We start from the raw sequence: 19081 nt of genomic DNA on the forward strand, positions 1-19081 counted from the left end.
TCCAAAATAATCCGTTCCCCATCTTTTGTTTTGATAACGTAAAACGGATCGTTATCCATTATCCGATTTCATTGCGTTTGAAAATCGAAATTGTGAATTAAAACAGCGAGTGGAAAACTCTTTTCTCTATTTCCTATTCGTTTCCAAGGATACTGAAAACAAGGATTGGACAAATGGGGGGATTGCACGTTGGAAACGAATAGGAAATAGAGAAAAGAGTTTTCCACTCGGTCCGTGTATCTTTTGGTCATTGGATTTTTCCATCATGAGTGGGAATCAAAAAACAAAAAACGATTGGTTTATTTGATTTTCCTTTTAAAACAAAAAACAAATATTGAATTACACTGCATTTTTTCTTTTTCTGTGTTAATATGATTTAACAAAGATTCAAAATACGCTTTTATTTTCGTTTTCTATTTCATATAAGAAAAATGAAATCAATAGTCAAAAGGAACGAAAAAACGAACCAAAAACAACCGTTTATTCATATTCGTGCACCGGAAGCTGGCATTTACAACCGAGTGAACTTAGTTCTGGATATTTAACAGGCATTCCTGTGACAATTCTCTCCAGGGGAAGTTTGATTTTAATATTTTATTGGTCGGGTTTACTCGGAAATGGCTCTGTATGCTGCAGTTCGGGTAACCATGGCAACCATAGCGGCGCTGAAACAACAGATTAAGGATTATTTTTTAAAGATTGATTAAGGACTTGTTCCACAGCGGTTTGACGCACAAACACATTTCCTGCACGTTGCAGCAGATGTGTCTCCTGCAATGCTCAGAAATGAGCGTCAGAAGATTCTGTGCTCGGCATGATCTGAGGAGAAAAAGGCTACGCAGAGCTGGAGAGCGCTTTGATTCAATCTATTTATGAGGTTTTTATTCAGATGTCCACAGTATATTGCAAATATACACACTGCATGCGACGCGAGCGAGAGTCAGCGTCAAAAACAGTTCCATTGCTTTATTTTTTATTTGCACTGTCTACACTGGTTGCGAGCGATGCAGCGTCGTTTTAGCTGGACTTTTGTCGCACGCCCTGCTTCTATTTTCTTCCCGTCGCTCGCGTTGAAAGCCGGTTGAAAGTTGAAAAAAAAGTGTAAAGCGCTGTAGGAAACAGTCATTTCAATACAAGAACTTCAATAAAGTGGCAGCTGCTGGAGGGAGATCGCCAGGCTGGAAGGTTCTGATAAGATAATAAGATATAATAAGAATCTTATCTTAATCTTATTAGAGCTTAATTTGTCCCGGATCCTGCCGGATTGATCGTGTCCTCTGCTTTTTCCCCACATCCCAGTAATGATCTGACATGCTGACATGTTTGCACCGCACGCCGGTCACTCCAGCTGTTCGCTGTTTGATTGCGTAATCACACGCCGTTATTAATTGTTCGGTTTTTTCCCCACTTATTCCACCGAATAATAAGCTTGTTTTCTGTTTAGAAAGTACAAACGTAGGGAGATTACAAGTAATCACCCATCTTTTACTTGTCCCTTTACTCTTTTAGGAGTCTGCTAATGTTAGGAGTTTCTTTCAGGAGCGCACGGGCGGGTGAATAAAGGCTGATTTATGGTTCCGCGTAAAATCGACGGCGTAGCCTACAGCGACGCGCACCGTTCGGTGACCGCGCCGCGTACCCTACGCTGTAAGGTCTGCGTTGGTGTAACGCGGAACCATAAATCAGCCTTCTAAAAGGCGAGTCTCAGCTGTCAATCAAAAGAACGTGGTAGAACGTGGGGCCGATAACGCGTTCAGAGCGGGTCCGATGCCACGCATTGCGGCGCGACAGTCGGACGCTCGCGTGCAGTTAGGACAGGCTGTTAGGGAGCCGTAGCCTAATTTTTGTTGACCGCTTTGTACTGATCACTGATCACCCCGATCAGGTTTGCAGTGTACACGTTTAAAACCCATTAAGCATGTCGGAAGGCCGTTGTGGCTGAGTTTTGTCATTAAACGCCATAAAACTTCTCTCGGACTCAGCGTAGCCTACTTCTCTGTCAGCAGCGCGTCATGCAAATATACAGGACCTAACAATAAACTCTCAAGCGGCTCTTAAAAGTACAGGAAAGCCGCAATACCGGCTATCTGTGTTCACTGGGGGTGCATGCTGGAGAAGGTCGGGTTGGAAGAACCTGAGAGAGCTCCATCAGCCATACCATGAATTCCGGCGTCAGGTAAAGTTTGTGCTGCAGTGCAATTTATACATATAATGATAATCACGTGGATTCCTCACGCGTGGGACTAAATTAATTCTTCCAACCCGACCTTCTCCAGCATGCACCCCCAGTGACACAGATAGCCGGTCATTCGGCCATGATGAATCAAAGCGCTCTCCAGCTCTGCGTCTTTTTCTCCTCAGATCATGCCGAGCACAGAATCTTCTGACGCTCATTTCTGAGCATTGCAGGAGACACATCTGCTGCAACGTGCAGGAAATGTGTTTGTGCGTCAAACCGCTGTGGAACAAGTCCTTAATCAATCTTTAAAAAATAATCCTCGATCTGTTGTTCCAGCGCCGCCATGGTAACCATGGTTACCCGAACTGCCGCATACAGAGCCATTTCCGAGTCACGTAAACCCGACCAATTAAATATTAAAATCAAACTTCCCCTGGAGAGAATTGTCACAGGAATGCCTGTCAAATATCCAGAACTAAGTTCACTCGGTTGTAAATGCCAGCTTCCGGTGCACGAATATGAATAAACGGTTGTTTTTGGTTCGTTTTTTCGTTCCTGTTGACTTCATTTTTCTTATATGAAATAGAAAACGAAAATAAAAGCGTAGGCCTATTTTGAATCTTTGTTAAATTATATTAACACAGAAAAAGAAAAAATGCTGTGTAATTCAATATTTGTTTTTTGTTTTAAAAGGAAAATCAAATAAACCAATCGTTTTTTGTTTTTTGATTCCCACTCATGATGGAAAAATCCAATGACCAAAAGATACACGGACCCCACTCGCTGTTTTAATTCCCAATTTCGATTTTCAAACATTAATGAAATCGGATAATGGATAATGAACCGTTTTCCGTTTTTTATTATCAAAACAAAAGATGGGAAACGGATTATTATTTTTTATTAAAGAAAAAACGGATGGCCGTGAAGTACACGGACCCAGGGCCCCTGGATCGGGGGGTTCAGGGCCCCTGGATCGGGGGGGTTCAGGGCCCGTTGGGGTTCCAGGGCCCCTGGATCGGGGGGTTCAGGGCCCGTTGGGGTTCCAGGGCCCCTGGATCGGGGGGTTCAGGGCCCGTTGGGGTTCCAGGGCCCCTGGATCGGGGGGGTTCAGGGCCCGTTGGGGTTCCAGGGCCCCTGGATCTGCTGGCTCTGCAGGAGCCGCTGCAGCTCCTTGAACTGCTCCACCGTCCGGTCCTTGACGTCCGGGTTGGAGATCTGCAGCCGGATGCTGTCGGTGGACCAGCTCAGCTCCCCGGAGAACATCTCCGTCAGGATCCGGGCCACGACCGGAACCACCTAGAACCGGACCAGAGGAGACGTTAGAACCCGGGGCCGGGGCCAGAACCATGACCAGAACCTCTGTTCACGGCGGGCCGACCTGGACCATGATGAGCTTCTTCTCTTTAGGTTTCTTGTCGGGCCAGTCCTCCCCGAAGCAGAAGTAAACCTCGAAGGGGGGCGGGTTCGGGGCCTCGCCCTTCTGGAACAGGATCAGGCCTGGAAGCAGAGGAGCGGTGGTAAACGGACCGGGACCAGTACCGGTGGGAACTAGGGCTGAATGATTTTTGAAAATAATCTAATTGCGATTTTTTTCCTCAATATTGCGATTGCGATTTAATATGCGATTATTTTTTCAAGGTCCTGTTCTCATGTATTTTTCAACTACACAAGCAGTACCGTATTGGCCCGAATATAACAGTGTTTTTTGCATTGAAATAAGACTGAAACAGTGGGGGTCGTCTTACATTCGGGATCTAGACATTATACCCGTTCACAATGCTAGATGGCGCCAGATATCTTTAAAGCCAATGCCGAACTTAACTCCTCAGGTCAAAGCGAACGCCTGTCACTAAAAATAAAAATAGTAGTAGCACGAAGAAGAAAAATTCAAAATAGTGGTAAGAAAGGAAAGAGAAGAAAATGAGAAAAGAGAATGGAGAAACGTAGCGACGATCTGGAGAAAAGTGGGTGGAAGATTGGCAGGTTAACCGGCAGCTGAGGATAAGTTATGATGCAAACTTCAAAATGATGACTTGAATGAGGCAAAATAACATGCTTTTTCTCTCTTATATATTTGTTTCAGATGTACTGTAATCATTTTCTGTATAAAAATTTAATTTGGTGTTTAAAAAGTCTTTTTTCAAACTTGAGTCTTGAAAAAGAGGGGGTCGTCTTACGATCAGGGTCGTCTTATATTCGGGCCAATATGGTAAATCAGTCTGTTTTATAATAAACTGTCAGATTTGTTTAAAGCACAGATTACAACAATAAAGAAAACAAATCTGTGGCTTTACCTCTTTAACACGTCTATAAACGAGTGTTATGGGTCGTTCTCTCTGAACCCAATCGCACCAAACCGGGTTAAACTTTAGCCAAAACGAGGCATAGTTTAAAAGAAAAATACAAAAAAACTCCCATAGGGAACAAAAAAAACTTCAGAACTTATTAACACAAATAAATCAAAAATCCCAGGGAGAAAATAAACCCCAGCAAACTAACCAACAAAGCTCAGAGTTAACAAAACGAACCAGCAATGAACAACTCGCAGTCTTTAACATGCAGGACTGTCTCAGAAAATTAGAATATTGTGATAAAGTTATTTATTTTCTGCAATTAAAAAAACAAAAATGTCATACATTCTGGATTCATTACAAATCAACTGAAATACTGCAAACCTTTTATTATTTTAATATTGCTGATTATGGCTTACAGTTTAAGATTAAGATTCCCAGAATATTCAAATTTTTTGAGATAGGATATTTTAGTTTTCTTTACCTGTAAACCATGATCAGCAATATTAAAATAATAAAAGACTTGCAATATTTCAGTTGATTTGTAATGAATCCAGAATGTATGACATTTTTGTAATTGCATTACAGAAAATCACAATATTCTAATTTTCTGTGACAGTCCTTTAGGTTACTTTAACACTGTTGACTTTTTTTCCCTGCCGGCTCTGCTCTTTCCGCTCTGCTCACTCACTCATTACGTGACCAGATCACGTGACTGGTCAAATCGCAGCCTTTGCAGTTAGAAAATCTCGTTTTATCACATCGCGATATTATCGCAAATGCAATTAATCGTTCAGCCCTAGTGGGAACCCCAACAGACCCCCAGGAAACCCACCTTGCAGGAAGTCGTTGAGGCTGAAGACCCGGATCTTGCGCTCCCGCTCCATGGGGTTGGGGGGGCCGTGGCCCCGGTCCGGCAGGCCCGGCCCGGACCAGAACACCTTGCACTGGCAGAGGCGGACGGCGTAGATGTCCTGCTCCACGATCTCCAGGATCAGGCCCCGGTCCATCACGTCCAGCAGGGCCTCCGTGTAGAGCCGCTGCTTCTGGTTCTGGACCTCGGCCGTGCCGGGGAACCGGACCTGCTGCAGGGATACGGGCCCGAACAGGTCCACCTGGTCCGGGGTGGGCTCCAGGTGGCCATAGTAGAGCCGGCAGCCCTGGGGGTTGGAGACGGTCAGGGAGCCCATGGACCTGCCCCGGTACTGGAACCTCAGCTCCAGATCTGTTACTGGACCAGAAACAGAGACCTCCATTAAACGGGGGGGGAGACGCGGTTCTGGAAAGATGTTGCACCAATGCTGCACCAATGTTGCACCAGTAGCACCAATGTTGCACCAGTAGCACCAATGTTGCACCAGTAGCACCAATGTTGCACCAGTAGCACCAATGTTGCACCAGTAGCACCAATGTTGCACCAGTAGCACCAATGCTGCACCAATAGCACCAATGCTGCACCAACGCTGCACCGGTAGCACCAACGCTGCACCGGTAGCACCAACGCTGCACCGGTAGCACCAACGCTGCACCGGTAGCACCAACGCTGCACCGGTAGCACCAACGCTGCACCGGTAGCACCAACGCTGCACCAATGTTGCACCAGTAGCACCACTGATGCACCATTAGCACCAACGCTGCACCAATGTTGCACCAGTAGCACCACTGATGCACCAGTAGCACCGACGCTGCACCAGTAGCACCGACGCTGCACCAGTAGCACCGACGCTGCACCAATGCTGCACCAGTAGCTCCAACGCTGCACCAGTAGCACCAACGCTGCACCATTAGCACCAACGTTGCACCAGTAGCACCAACGTTGCACCAATGTTGCACCAGTAGCACCACTGATGCACCAGTAGCACCAACGCTGCACCAGTAGCACCACTGATGCACCATTAGCACCAACGCTGCACCAGTAGCACCAATGCTGCACCAGTAGCACCAACGCTGCACCAGTAGCACCGACGCTGCACCAGTAGCACCGACGCTGCACCAGTAGCACCGACGCTGCACCAATGTTGCACCAGTAGCACCACTGATGCACCATTAGCACCAACGCTGCACCATTAGCACCAACGCTGCACCAGTAGCACCACTGATGCACCATTAGCACCAACGCTGCACCAGTAGCACCAATGTTGCACCAGTAGCACAATGTTGCACCAGTAGCACAATGTTGCACCAGTAGCACAATGTTGCACCAGTAGCACAATGTTGCACCAGTAGCACCAGTAGCACCACTGATGCACCATTAGCACCAACGCTGCACCAGTAGCACCAATGTTGCACCAGTAGCACAATGTTGCACCAGTAGCACAATGTTGCACCAGTAGCACAATGTTGCACCAGTAGCACAATGTTGCACCAGTAGCACAATGTTGCACCAGTAGCACCAATGTTGCACCAATGTTGCACCAGTAGCACAATGTTGCACCAGTAGCACCGACGCTGCACCAGTAGCACCGACGCTGCACCAGTAGCACCGACGCTGCACCAGTAGCACCGACGCTGCACCAATGTTGCACCAGTAGCACCAACGCTGCACCATTAGCACCAACGTTGCACCAGTAGCACCAACGTTGCACCAATGTTGCACCAGTAGCACCACTGATGCACCAGTAGCACCAACGCTGCACCAGTAGCACCACTGATGCACCATTAGCACCAACGCTGCACCAGTAGCACCAATGCTGCACCAGTAGCACCAACGCTGCACCAGTAGCACCACTGATGCACCATTAGCACCAATGCTGCACCAGTAGCACCAACGCTGCACCAGTAGCACCGACGCTGCACCAGTAGCACCGACGCTGCACCAGTAGCACCGACGCTGCACCAATGTTGCACCAGTAGCACCAACGCTGCACCAGTAGCACCGACGCTGCACCATTAGCACCGACGCTGCACCATTAGCACCAACGCTGCACCATTAGCACCAACGCTGCACCATTAGCACCAACGCTGCACCATTAGCACCAACGCTGCACCATTAGCACCAACGCTGCACCATTAGCACCAACGCTGCACCATTAGCACCAACGCTGCACCATTAGCACCAACGCTGCACCAGTAGCACCGACGTTGCACCAATGTTGCACCAGTAGCACCACTGATGCACCATTAGCACCAACGCTGCACCAGTAGCACCACTGATGCACCATTAGCACCAACGCTGCACCAGTAGCACCAATGTTGCACCAGTAGCACAATGCTGCACCAGTAGCACCAATGTTGCACCAGTAGCACAATGTTGCACCAGTAGCACGACGTTGCACCAGTAGCACGACGTTGCACCAGTAGCACGACGTTGCACCAGTAGCACCGACGTTGCACCAGTAGCACCGACGTTGCACCAGTAGCACCGACGTTGCACCAGTAGCACCGACGCTGCACCAGTAGCACCGACGCTGCACCAGTAGCACCGACGCTGCACCAGTAGCACCGACGCTGCACCAGTAGCACCGACGCTGCACCAGTAGCACCGACGTTGCACCAGTAGCACCGACGCTGCACCAGTAGCACCGACGCTGCACCAGTAGCACCGACGCTGCACCAGTAGCACCGACGCTGCACCAGTAGCACCGACGCTGCACCAGTAGCACCGACGCTGCACCAGTAGCACCGACGCTGCACCAGTAGCACCGACGCTGCACCAGTAGCACCGACGCTGCACCAGTAGCACCGACGCTGCACCAGTAGCACCGACGTTGCACCAGTAGCACCGACGTTGCACCAGTAGCACCGACGCTGCACCAGTAGCACCGACGTTGCACCAGTAGCACCGACGTTGCACCAGTAGCACCGACGTTGCACCAGTAGCACCAATGTTGCACCAGTAGCACAATGTTGCACCAGTAGCACCGACGTTGCACCAGTAGCACCGACGTTGCACCAGTAGCACCAATGCTGCACCACGTTTGGTTTCAAAGCTGTTCTCTTGTTCAGTTCACTAATTCTTCCCTACTAAGAGCGTTCCGAGTCTGAAGCCGCTTATTTAAACTCCAACCTTACGGCTTCTTCTTCTTGAAAGGGGGCGGAGCCGAGCGTCAGCCGGGCCTCCATGACCTTCAGAGGTAACGTCAGCGAATCTCGTGGCTGTTTTTACTGCAGTTACACAACTTCCCTCGGGGCTAAATCAGGTTTTAGTCATTTAACTTCAACATCATATGATCGTCTGATTCACCTCAAAAACACGCTGATGCTGTTCCCTGAACAACTGGTACCAGTAAGATCCAGACTGGATTAACCCACACACGGGTCCGTTTGGATCCTCCTGGACCGGTTCTGTGCTGGTCTACTATAGTCCAGGGGCCAGAGCCCAAAATTTCACTGGTCAGTTACCACTCAAGGTGACAAAACCTACTTATGATTTTTGAAAAGATCCATGTCTATAGATGATATTTTGGTATGATAACCCGTCCTGAGTGGCAGCTGGATCATAGTTATCAGCTCATGAAGTTAAAACCCCCTTCAGAAAATTACACTTTAGATGCCGGTGCATATCCTGGTTTAGACTCATGTACAGGATATCTGTCAATGTTTCACAATATTGTCTTTGGTATCATTTTAAAGGTGACCTTTTAAGCATTCATTCAAGCTAAGATGTGAATCTTTCTGACCAACATAGAGGTCACTGCAGCTCTTTAAACTATAAACAACACACATTTTTACACAATTTTCGGCAAAATGATATATTATCTTTTAGCCCTGTGTCATCTAGGAACAACAGACACACAAAATACAAAAACTGGAATACTCACAGGACCATAATGATTCAGGAAATGTATAATAGACCCCATAATATATCATTGTTACAGGTTATTGTGAGCCTTAAACTAGAAGAGCATTATTAACTAGACCAGGCTTCAACATCCTGACTGGCGGTGATATGATTGTCATCCCTGACAATGTAATCTATCTGCCTACCATCAATGCTCCAGCGACACAAATGTCTACTGCCAATGAGGTGCTTAACCAGTCACTAAGCATCATGCGGTGCTTAGGCCCGACAAAGATTGTCTGTGTCTTTGACCAAGCAAGTTTTGTCACCTTGAGTGGTACTGATATCTGGTCTGGCCCATGGACTACTACTGGAACCTCAGGAGAGGAGAGGGGGGTCGGACTCACATGGGATGCTGCTCAGCAGGTCGTACTTGCAGGGTTGGTTGTTCTGGGGGTCGGTCTGGTTCTGGGCGGCGCCCATGGAGCTGGTCTCCATCGGGTCCAGACCCGGGTGGGAAGAGGAGGCCGCCGAGGAAGGGAGCGGGTTCAGGTCCTGGAGGGTCTCGGGGAGTTTGGCCGGTTGGGCGAATCTACCCGGATCCACCATCGGACCCCGAGCCTGGTGGTCCGGGGCCATGGCGAGGCCGGAGGTCACGGCGAGGTCGGAGGTCATGGGGACGTCCGATACCAGGGTACCGTTGGAGAGCCAGGGTACCGGGATCACCGGAGAGGATCCGAACATCCCGTTGCCGGGTAACCCGAAGGGGCTGAAGGCGGCCGGCTCCCTGATCCGGGGGTCTGGCAAGACATGACATCATCAGCCTGCGTCAGTTTCCATGGAAACTGATTGAGTGCGTTTACATGGGAAGTTTAATTCCTCTTTAATTCAGAATTAAAATTAAATCTGATTTAAAATGAGTAAAAATGACCATGTAAACACCTAATTCCTAATGAAAATGGCCATTCCGAATTAAACTTAATTTCGAAGTAAGTGGCTGGTTTATTCCGATTTTAAATCCGAATAGAATAATTCCGCGATCATGTTTACACTCATTGCTCTTTAAATTAATTCCGGTCTTTCTGCGCTGCTCATTCCCTCGCCCGTCTGTCTCCATGACCTTATATTCCGCTGGGCTTGTTTTCTAAACAAAGCACGCAGTAAACGCTGGTCAAGAGCAGAGACGATTCATTTAATAAATAGCTTGGAGGACCTGGAAATAATTAAAAGAACAGATGGAAACAGGAAACATAAAAATTGTGAGCTTTTCAAAGTTATAGCGGCTAAGTTTGTTTTTCTTCCAGTAGACGTAACTTCCGGTCCGCCCCCCTATCCAATCAGAACCTTCCCAACCCCCAGACCTTAAGAGGAATTGGATAAAGCCGATCAAACGTGTTTTCCATGTAAACCTTAATTCGGAATAACTATTTCCATGTAAACTCGAAGGAAAATAGTTTAATTCGGAATTATTTAATTCGGAATAATGAATTCTGAATTAGAAAACATGTAACCGTGGCCAATGAAAGCGTCCACTTACTGATGGTGAGGTGGTCCATCAGGTTGGGCATCTGCAAGGATCAACATCATTTTAGTCAGTCAGGTGATTTAAAAAAAAAAGTTAACAAGCTGCTTTTGTTTCAACCAACGTTCTTCCTCACCTCCTCCTCGTCATCCTCGGCGCCGTCTGAAACAGAGAGCAGGAGAGTCAGAACATCCCATAAACAGAGGCTACCCCCCCACCAGCTTCCTCCTACTGAGGCCCGCCGTTTAAAATAAACAGCAGGGGTCCCAGGATAGATCCCTAAGGAACCCCAGGATTGATCCCTGAGGAACCCCAGGATGGATCCCCAGGAGGAACACCTTCAGGTTCCCATTTGTTCAGTTTGTGAGTTTTGTTTTGTTTTTTAACTTAAATCTTTATTAACTAAATTTACAAACCACAAAAGTAGGAAATAAAACTAAAAATGAACATAGAACTGCTGGGGAATTCCCTTCGTATTTTCACAGCCTTTCAGATTAGTGTATCTATGAATATCTCTCCGGTTCAGTCAGTACGTGCACATGCAGCGATTCAAGGTGGTTGGAGATCTGATCAGATAATGACATGCAGAAGATTGGATCAACTTGTCTGATTACACATGCTGTTCTGAGATCAGACTGAATCAGATTGAATAAACCACTGTAACCAGAGCATGGCTGACTCCGTGACGCTAGGTGGCGCTGTACCCGAGGTAACCATGGTAACCATTTCAACAAAGAGCCACTTCCGGTTGACCTCCGCTTAACAACAAGGAAATGAAAAAGTGCATTCTAAGGGCCAATCCCAATTCTCCTTCACTCGCCCTTCTTTTCTCCACTCGCACTTCTTTTCTTCCCTAACCCCTAAAAAAGAAGGGTGAGATTTTAGGGCACTTGAGATCTAGGGCACTTGGCCCAGGTGCCTGTCCCATTTCTCCTACTCCCCCTCGTTTTCATCCCTAACCTGATCAGGAAGCTGAGAGCCAAAAGCTGTTTTAATTTCAGCTGTAGCGCTGTTAATATGGCACTTTATTAAGTTTTAATATTTTTTCCAGGTATAAAGGTAACCTTAAGATCCGCAACCGGGGCTCAGTTTATCCAAATAACGCCTGTTTAGAAATTTGACCCGATGTTTTCGGAGATGAGAAGAGCCGCCGCCCCCGGGGAGCAGCCTCAGCTCACAGCCCGAGAAGAGTAGTGTCCGCCGGGTCAAGCTGCTGCGTCAGCCCCGGGAGAGAAACTCTCTCTGGGACGCTGCTCTGTTGAGAATCACGCCGGCTGAAATAAATCATTTAGGAAGATGTTGGTTTAATAGATGAAATCTAACAGTTGTAGCTACGCCTGTTAAGAAATTTGCTCCGAAATTTAGAGATTTTTGTCTGCCGGCTCCGGAGTTTAGGTCCGCGTTAAATCGACGCAGCCTACGGCGTAGGGTACGGCGTATTTTGTTTTTTTTATGCCACAGTTTGCAGATTGATTGTTGATGCGTGGGCTAACGTGTCTGCTGGGATTATTTTGCGAGCTTTTGCAAAAGCGTGCATTTCCGAGGCGCCGCACGGCACGGAACGTGACTCTGACAGCGAGGAATTCGGACTGGCACAGCTGATTTAGCGGAGCTCTTTAATGCAGAAACAGAGGATGAGACTTAATGGGTTTGATTAATGTAAAAACTGAAATAAAGTAGCCTACAATCAAACAAAGTTTTGCTCCCGCTGTATTTTTAAATACGCACACTCCTGTGCGTGTGTGTGTGTGTGTGTGTGTGTGTGTGTGTGTGTGCAGTTTCGGTCGGTGCGCCGTGTGTGTTTTAAATACAGAAATATGACACAAGACTGAGGCTATGCCTTTCCACACGGCGCCCGTATGGTCGCGAAAATACAGTATTTATATATGAAATGTCAGAATAGGAAATATTTTGACGACACCCCTGAAGCAGTCACACGACACCCCAGGGAGCTACTACTGAGCAGCGTTGCGTCGTCTCCTTTCACTTCCTGGTGAATCCCCTCCCCCGGGGGAAAACCCCACCCGGGGGAAATTCTCGAGCATGCGCAGACTGTAATATCCATGTTCCCGTACACATGGCATTAACAAGGCGGTTGCGACTGGCTTATCTAGGTGCTGCAAGCGGGTTGATGAATCCAGTCTGATCAGATTACTTGACTGATTTAAGGTGTTCACATGCAGTTTAAAAGTCAGTACGATGTGTGCAAATGATCTCCAACCAGCTTGAATCGCTGCATGTGCACGTAGTGAGTGTCGTCTTTGAGTCTTTTTGAGTCAATTTTCCCCACTTGTGAGTCAGTTTTTCCAAAAGAAAAACGTCTTCCACAATCGTTAACCATTGATCTTTTGTTGGTTTCCTTTAACTAGTTCCTGGTAATAGCTTTCTTGCATGCTACCAACAATATTTTGATCAAATTTCTGTCATTAGCCTTAACACCTTTTTCAGAGAATTTACAATTCTTAGGAGCAATATAGCCTAGTATTTGCTGTATCTCCTTGGACGCCATTTCCCAAAATACGGTTATTTTCTGACATTTCCAATCTTCCTCCGAAATTTGTACTTTGAGTTCTTTCTCCCATTTCAACTTGGGACCTGTGGTCCCAGGATGGATCCCTGAGGAACCCTGAGTGTTTTGTGTTGAACTGTGTGCGATTGAAAAGGCTTGGATGATATTTTTCCACTCTGCAGCTATTAACAACAAAAACCTGGTGGGCTCCATTGCCCCCACTCCTCACCTGTGGTCCCAGGATGGATCCCTGAGGAACACCTTCAGGATCCCGTATGTGTGTTTTGTGTCGAACTGTGTGCGAGTAAAAAGGGCTTGAAGGATGTTTTTCAATTCGGCAGCTTTTGACAACAAAGACCCAGTGGACTCAGGTGCCCGCCCCAGCCTCACCTGCTGTCCCAGGATGCTCGCACACCTCGTATATCTTGTACGGCTGCACCGGCGTCTCCTTGGTGCCGTCATATTTCAGCTGGAACTCGCGGCTCTTGTTGAGCGCGCAGCGGAGGTTGGCCTTCCACTTGGCCGGGTCAGGTTCGTCCACGCCCTCCTGGTACTTCCCCGTCTCCACGGCCCAGGCCTGCGAGACAGGGGACAGGGGGAATGACCCGGAGACCTGCGGCGGCGCCGCCGTGGGAGCGCTCAGCGGTCAACGGCACCGAAAGCAGAGGATTGAGGAAACGGGCCCGAGTGTTTTCCTGCCGACACCGAGACGAGAACTTTGCTTCTACTTTCACAAATGTCCCTCGCGTCCAGACAGGAAGCGTCTCTGCACGTAGTCCAGGAACTAAAACCAAGAAGCACTTACTGCAGCAACAAGTCCTGGACACATCAGCGGGTTCCTCTACAAAGGACATTGTTTCCATGGCGACTTGTTGGACTAAAGTGTCCCGTCATGATCATCTCTGGTGTTTAAAGGGTTCAAAGTGTCCCTTTGCTGGTTGGTACCATGGTGTCCACCACTGGACCTGGACCAGAGGAGACTAGAAACCTCTAGACCATCATGATGGAGACTAGAAGACCGGCTCCAAGCAACTGGATGTTGCCCTGACAACAGAAGTTTAGGCTGCACAGGACTGGAGATGGACGGAATGGAAACCAGAGAGTCCAAATCAACTTCCAAAGAGGTTCAAGGGGAGCTTCAGGGTCCAGGTCCATCATTCAGATTATCCATCACCGTTGGGACCAAGGTGGACCACCGTGGAGGACTCCACCGTTGGAACCAGTGATGCACCAAAATGAAAAATTGTGGCCAAAACCGAAACTAATAATAATAAACACTTGGCCGAATACCGAATTTTCATTTATTTTGCCAATTTTTTCACCATTGCATAAATCAAATAAATGTGCAGTGAAATACCCGCCAGTCACAATTTGTCTTACTGTACTTATTGTATTTTTTCTCATAATCCTTTTTCATTTTCTCCCGTTCAAATCCAATTAATCGGGTCGTGGTGGGGCTGATCTCCGCAAGCCTTGTATAATAATTGTAAAAATCTGGGTTATTTTCTTGGAGGATCTCGTCAAACATATCAGACAATGAGGGTTATCCACCGCATCGGTAGTTCGGGCCCTTTTCTCTGCTGTGCGTCCCGTAACCGTCTCCATCACCAAGCGGTTTCCCAAATCCAACTCAGCCTGGATCATTTCTTGTGTCCTCTGCTTTTTCCCACATCCAAGTAATGATCTGACATGCTGACATGTTTGCTGCGTTTAACACCGCTCGCCCCCTCACTCCACGCTGTTCGCTGTTTGATTGCGTCATCACACGCCGTTATTAACTGTTCTTTTTTTTCCCATTTATTCCACCGAACACCGAAAGTGTTTTTTTTGCTGTTTTCGGCCGAACAATTTCGGTTACCGAACATTCGGTGCATCACTAGTTGGAACCAAGGTGGACCACCGAGCAGGACTCCATCATTGGACGAACATCAGAAAAAACCCTATTGACAAACCCAAAAGTCTTCTGGGATGACGTCCTTTGGACAGATGAGACAGAACCGAGAACTTTTGGACCTCACATCACCTCTACGTCCACAGACGCAAAAACCGAAGAAGACTGGATCTGCTGTGGACCATGTAAGGAGGCTCGGTTTGGTTCTGGAGACCAGGGGTCTTGGACCTGTGCAGGTCCAGTAAAATCTCCGCCCAGAACCGGTCTCAGGGACCCGTTGGTACCACTAAGTCAAAGTCAAATCTTATTTGTATAGCACATATACAAACGGCTGAGCCGCAACCAAAGTCATTCACAGAAAGTGCTTAAATGCTAAAAGCGAAGACATAAAAAGGGACATTTTTTAAAAGATATAAGAAAAGAAAAGGGCTAAAAGACAAAATCTGGATAAGACAATGTAAAAAGACACTAATTGAAAGCAAGAGAAAAAAGGTGGGTCTTTAACTGAGATTTAAAAATATTTAAAGACTGGGCCATCCGGATGTGTAGGCGGGAGTTCCAGAGTCTGGCACTAACAGCACAACGAGACTTTAAAATAAGAATCATTAATGATGTTTTACGTAACTTTACATGATAAAACTACAAAATAAACGCCACCTGAGAACTTGTTGCCATGGAAACCAAAACCATCTTTTTATGTTCATATCTGGAAAATGTCAAAAGGTCAACCAATGAAACTGATTTGGGACCGGGTTCTTTCAGCAGATTTTCATGTCGACTGTTAGTCAGGGGGAAAAAAAGACACGAAAGAGGAACCACGGTCCAGCGATGGAGGAAGTGACATCATCGGCACGGCAGCAAAAACTCTACTGGGAGGCCAGAAAAGGAGGAAGTGGGCCTCATGTCTCGTGGTACCGACCCGTAACAAACCGTGACCCCCGGTACCTTGAAGATGGTGTTCTCCTCCTCAGAGACGGGCGTGTGGCGCGTGGCGTGTTTCCAGGGGATCTGGAAGAGCCGGTGCTCCGGTTCGAGCCACTGCAGGCCCGGGTAGCGGCCGCCGTCCACCTGCAGCAGCAGCCAGGGCTTGAGCCGGATCCTGCGGGGCTGGACGCTCATGGCCCCTCGCACTGAGACAAAGAGAGATCTGTGAACACCCTGTAATTTTCTTTTTTGACATAAATTTCTATGTTTCAAAATGTGTCACCTATCTGCAAGAAGTCTTGGTTTGCCATCTAATCTGGCAGTCGATATTAAAAATAATCACCCAAAAACTTCACTTTCAAAACTTCGATTCAACTGCAATAATTTCAAGCACTTAAACTAAAATTGAAGGACTTTTCAGGCCTTGAAAATACAACATTGAAATTCAAGCACTTTCAAGGATTTCAAGCACCAAGTAGGAACCCTGTAGAACTGATCCGAGGTCAGCTGACCCGGGTCCACTCAGGGGGCTCGGTTCGGTTTAGGGTTGCATTGCTTTCAGAAATAGAAATAAGGGACACCCCGATTTCAGCAGCGCAGGCGCCAAAAGAAGGGACATCCCCAAAACTTCTATAATGCATAGAAATGTACTTATTTTATATGAAAAAACAAAACGCTTTGATTTAAAGTTTAAAGTGCTTTAATAGCATTGAACTTGCATGACTGTACAGACAGCCAACCATACTAGCAACTGAACTAGCCTCTTATGCTTGTACGTCCGCATCAGCCCAGTTGTATAATATAGATACAGGTGAAGAAAATGGTGTAAAAGTTAGTTTATTTCAATAATTCAACTTAAAAGGTGAAACTAATATATTACATAGTCTCATTACAGGCAAAGCAAGATATGTCAAGCCTTTATTTGTCATGATTTTGATGATTGAATTGTTTATTGATTTCATAATATATTCAAATTTTTGGATATTTTTTTATTTGGGGTTTCATAAACTGTGAGCCATAATCACCAAAATTATAACAAATAAAGGCTTGAAATATCTCACTTTGCATGTAGAGGCAAATAATATATTTTTGTTTCACCTTAAGTTGAATTTACTACGAATGAAGTTTTGCAATATATTCAAATTGTATATGTTGTATATTATGACATCAATAAATAAGAGCATAATATATGTCCGTATTGGTTCAATACGGAACTTTTAATTCCCAATTACGGAACAATTCCGTATTTCAAGGGACGGGTGGCAACCCTAGTTCGGTTGGATGTTTTATTCTGCCCACTGAACCCGGGTTCGATCCCAGGTTTGGGTCAAATCTTCCAATCCACCAGTTTACTCCACAGACCCTTTTTCCGCGGGGGCACGGGCCGGTCTGCGCCTGCGCAGGAGCGCTCTCGCCCCCTGATGAGGAACTCACCTGGTCCGCTCGGTCCCGGTTCTGGCTCCGATTCCGGCTCCGGTTCTGGGTCAGACGGGGCTCGGTTCCTCAAACAAACAAACAAACCGCACGAACAAACAAACAGCAGCGCGGAGCGCAGCGGCAGAGAAGTGTGCGCAGGTAGGAGAAAGTCGTCGGTTCAAATGCCGTGAAGCGTCCCACCACAATAAAACTACTTCCTGCCGGCGCCGAGGCTGATGACAAAATAAAAGCTTCGGTTTAGGTTCATTTGAATTCGGGCGTTTCCGTTTAAAGTAGTTTCCTGTTTGTTTTTAGTCACTTGTGTTAAAGTGAACGAATCAAAGTGTGGTTGAATTGTGTTTAAATGAAAGATAACTTGAAATAAGTTCTCTAAACATTAGTTTCAACTGTATTTATTAAAAAAATGCACTTTTATTTTGAAGGCGATGTTTGCAGCCTGTGACGCCTCTCTACAGGTGAGATTAAAGTTTTTAAATTCTTCATAGAAACTAAAAGCGTTCATTTTATAACTATAATAATCAATAATCATGTCGATATAAACTAATTTAATTCAATTTTTCAATATAGAACATCTGAGTTTCTCACTTTGTATAAATATACCTATTATGGCATATTAATGTCTATTTTAAACAGGTCTTGAATGTCTTTAAAAACAAGCTTTTGATCGTTTTTTCTATATAAATTAGAAATTCAGCCTCTGGGCCATGTCTTTATTTTTACCGTTTCTAACCTCATTATCTATGCAGGATTCTGAGTGGGCGGGGCTATGATAATGAGGCTCTGTGCTGATTGGCTGCCTGAATGACGCGATACACCGCTACGAAAAAATGGCGGAAGCTCCGGCCGGCGGAGTTAATCCTGAATTATGCTTCTGCGTTAAATCGACGGGTACGCCGTAGGGTCTGCGTTGGTGTAACGCGGAACCATAAATGAGCCTTTACACCGTGTCATGCATGCGATGCGAGCGAGCGTCAGAGACAAAATCAATTCCATTGCTTTATTTTCTATTGGACTGTTCTAACTGGCCGCAGTGACGCGACGCGCCGTTTTGAGCTGAACATTTGTCGGATGCCCTGCTCCTATTTTCTTCCTGTCGCTCGCGTTGAAAGCCGGTTGAAAGTGCTGTAGGAAACAGTCACGGATGGGGAACGGCTGATCCAGTTAGACCCCGTCCACACGTAGCCGGGTATCTGCTAAACCGAAGATATTTTCCTATGTTTAGACCTGTCATCCACATGAAAACGCAAATAAACGAATGTTTAAAAAAACTCCGGGCAAAGTGAAGATTTTTGAAAACTCTGTTTATGTAGATGCGTGTAGACAGAGACAGAGAGCAGTTTTGCGTTTTCGAACGTCACATTATGTGCCAAAACAACAACAAATCTGCTCTGACGTGCGACCTTTGTTTACTACCGAACTACAGATGATCCAGCATCTGTTCTCCAAGCTATTTATTAAATAAATGGTCTCTGCTCTTGACCACCGCTTACTGCGTTACACCGACACAGAGCCTACGCCGTACCCTACGCCGTAGGGTACGCGGCGACGTGCACCCTCATTAGACAATTTATTAATCTATAATTTTATCAATCTATAGTTAAAGTTTTT

At 46.5% G+C, this 19081-nt stretch overlaps 1 protein-coding gene across 1 annotated transcript; it reads right to left on the reverse strand.

Moving 5' to 3' along the window:
- Positions 1–3162: 3162 nt before the first annotated feature.
- On the reverse strand, positions 3163–17813 carry irf5 (interferon regulatory factor 5). The gene is made up of 9 exons (XM_061714090.1): positions 17471–17813; positions 16058–16242; positions 13612–13798; positions 10849–10874; positions 10728–10758; positions 9598–9990; positions 5306–5701; positions 3558–3676; positions 3163–3475 (listed from the first exon to the last, which is right to left on the reverse strand). Exons 2-9 carry the CDS (start codon positions 16229–16231, stop codon positions 3287–3289), a joined length of 1515 nt encoding a protein of 504 aa, XP_061570074.1. The 5' UTR covers positions 16232–16242; positions 17471–17813; the 3' UTR covers positions 3163–3286.
- Between the last annotated feature and the right edge of the window lie 1268 nt (positions 17814–19081).

The sequence above is a fragment of the Cololabis saira genome, chromosome 23 (genome assembly GCF_033807715.1).
Source record: "Cololabis saira isolate AMF1-May2022 chromosome 23, fColSai1.1, whole genome shotgun sequence".
NCBI lineage: Eukaryota > Metazoa > Chordata > Actinopteri > Beloniformes > Belonidae > Cololabis > Cololabis saira.

Bases quoted from the DNA above. Each gene is read 5' to 3' on its own strand.
- irf5 (XM_061714090.1), bottom strand. From the start codon at position 16,231: ATGAGCGTCCAGCCCCGCAGGATCCGGCTCAAGCCCTGGCTGCTGCTG. The intron at 9,991-10,727 runs GTAAGTGGACGC...ATGTCTTGCCAG, and splicing joins GATGGACCACCTCACCATCA to ACCCCCGGATCAGGGAGCCG. The intron at 3,677-5,305 runs GTGGGTTTCCTG...CTCTGCTTCCAG, and splicing joins CCTCAACGACTTCCTGCAAG to GCCTGATCCTGTTCCAGAAG.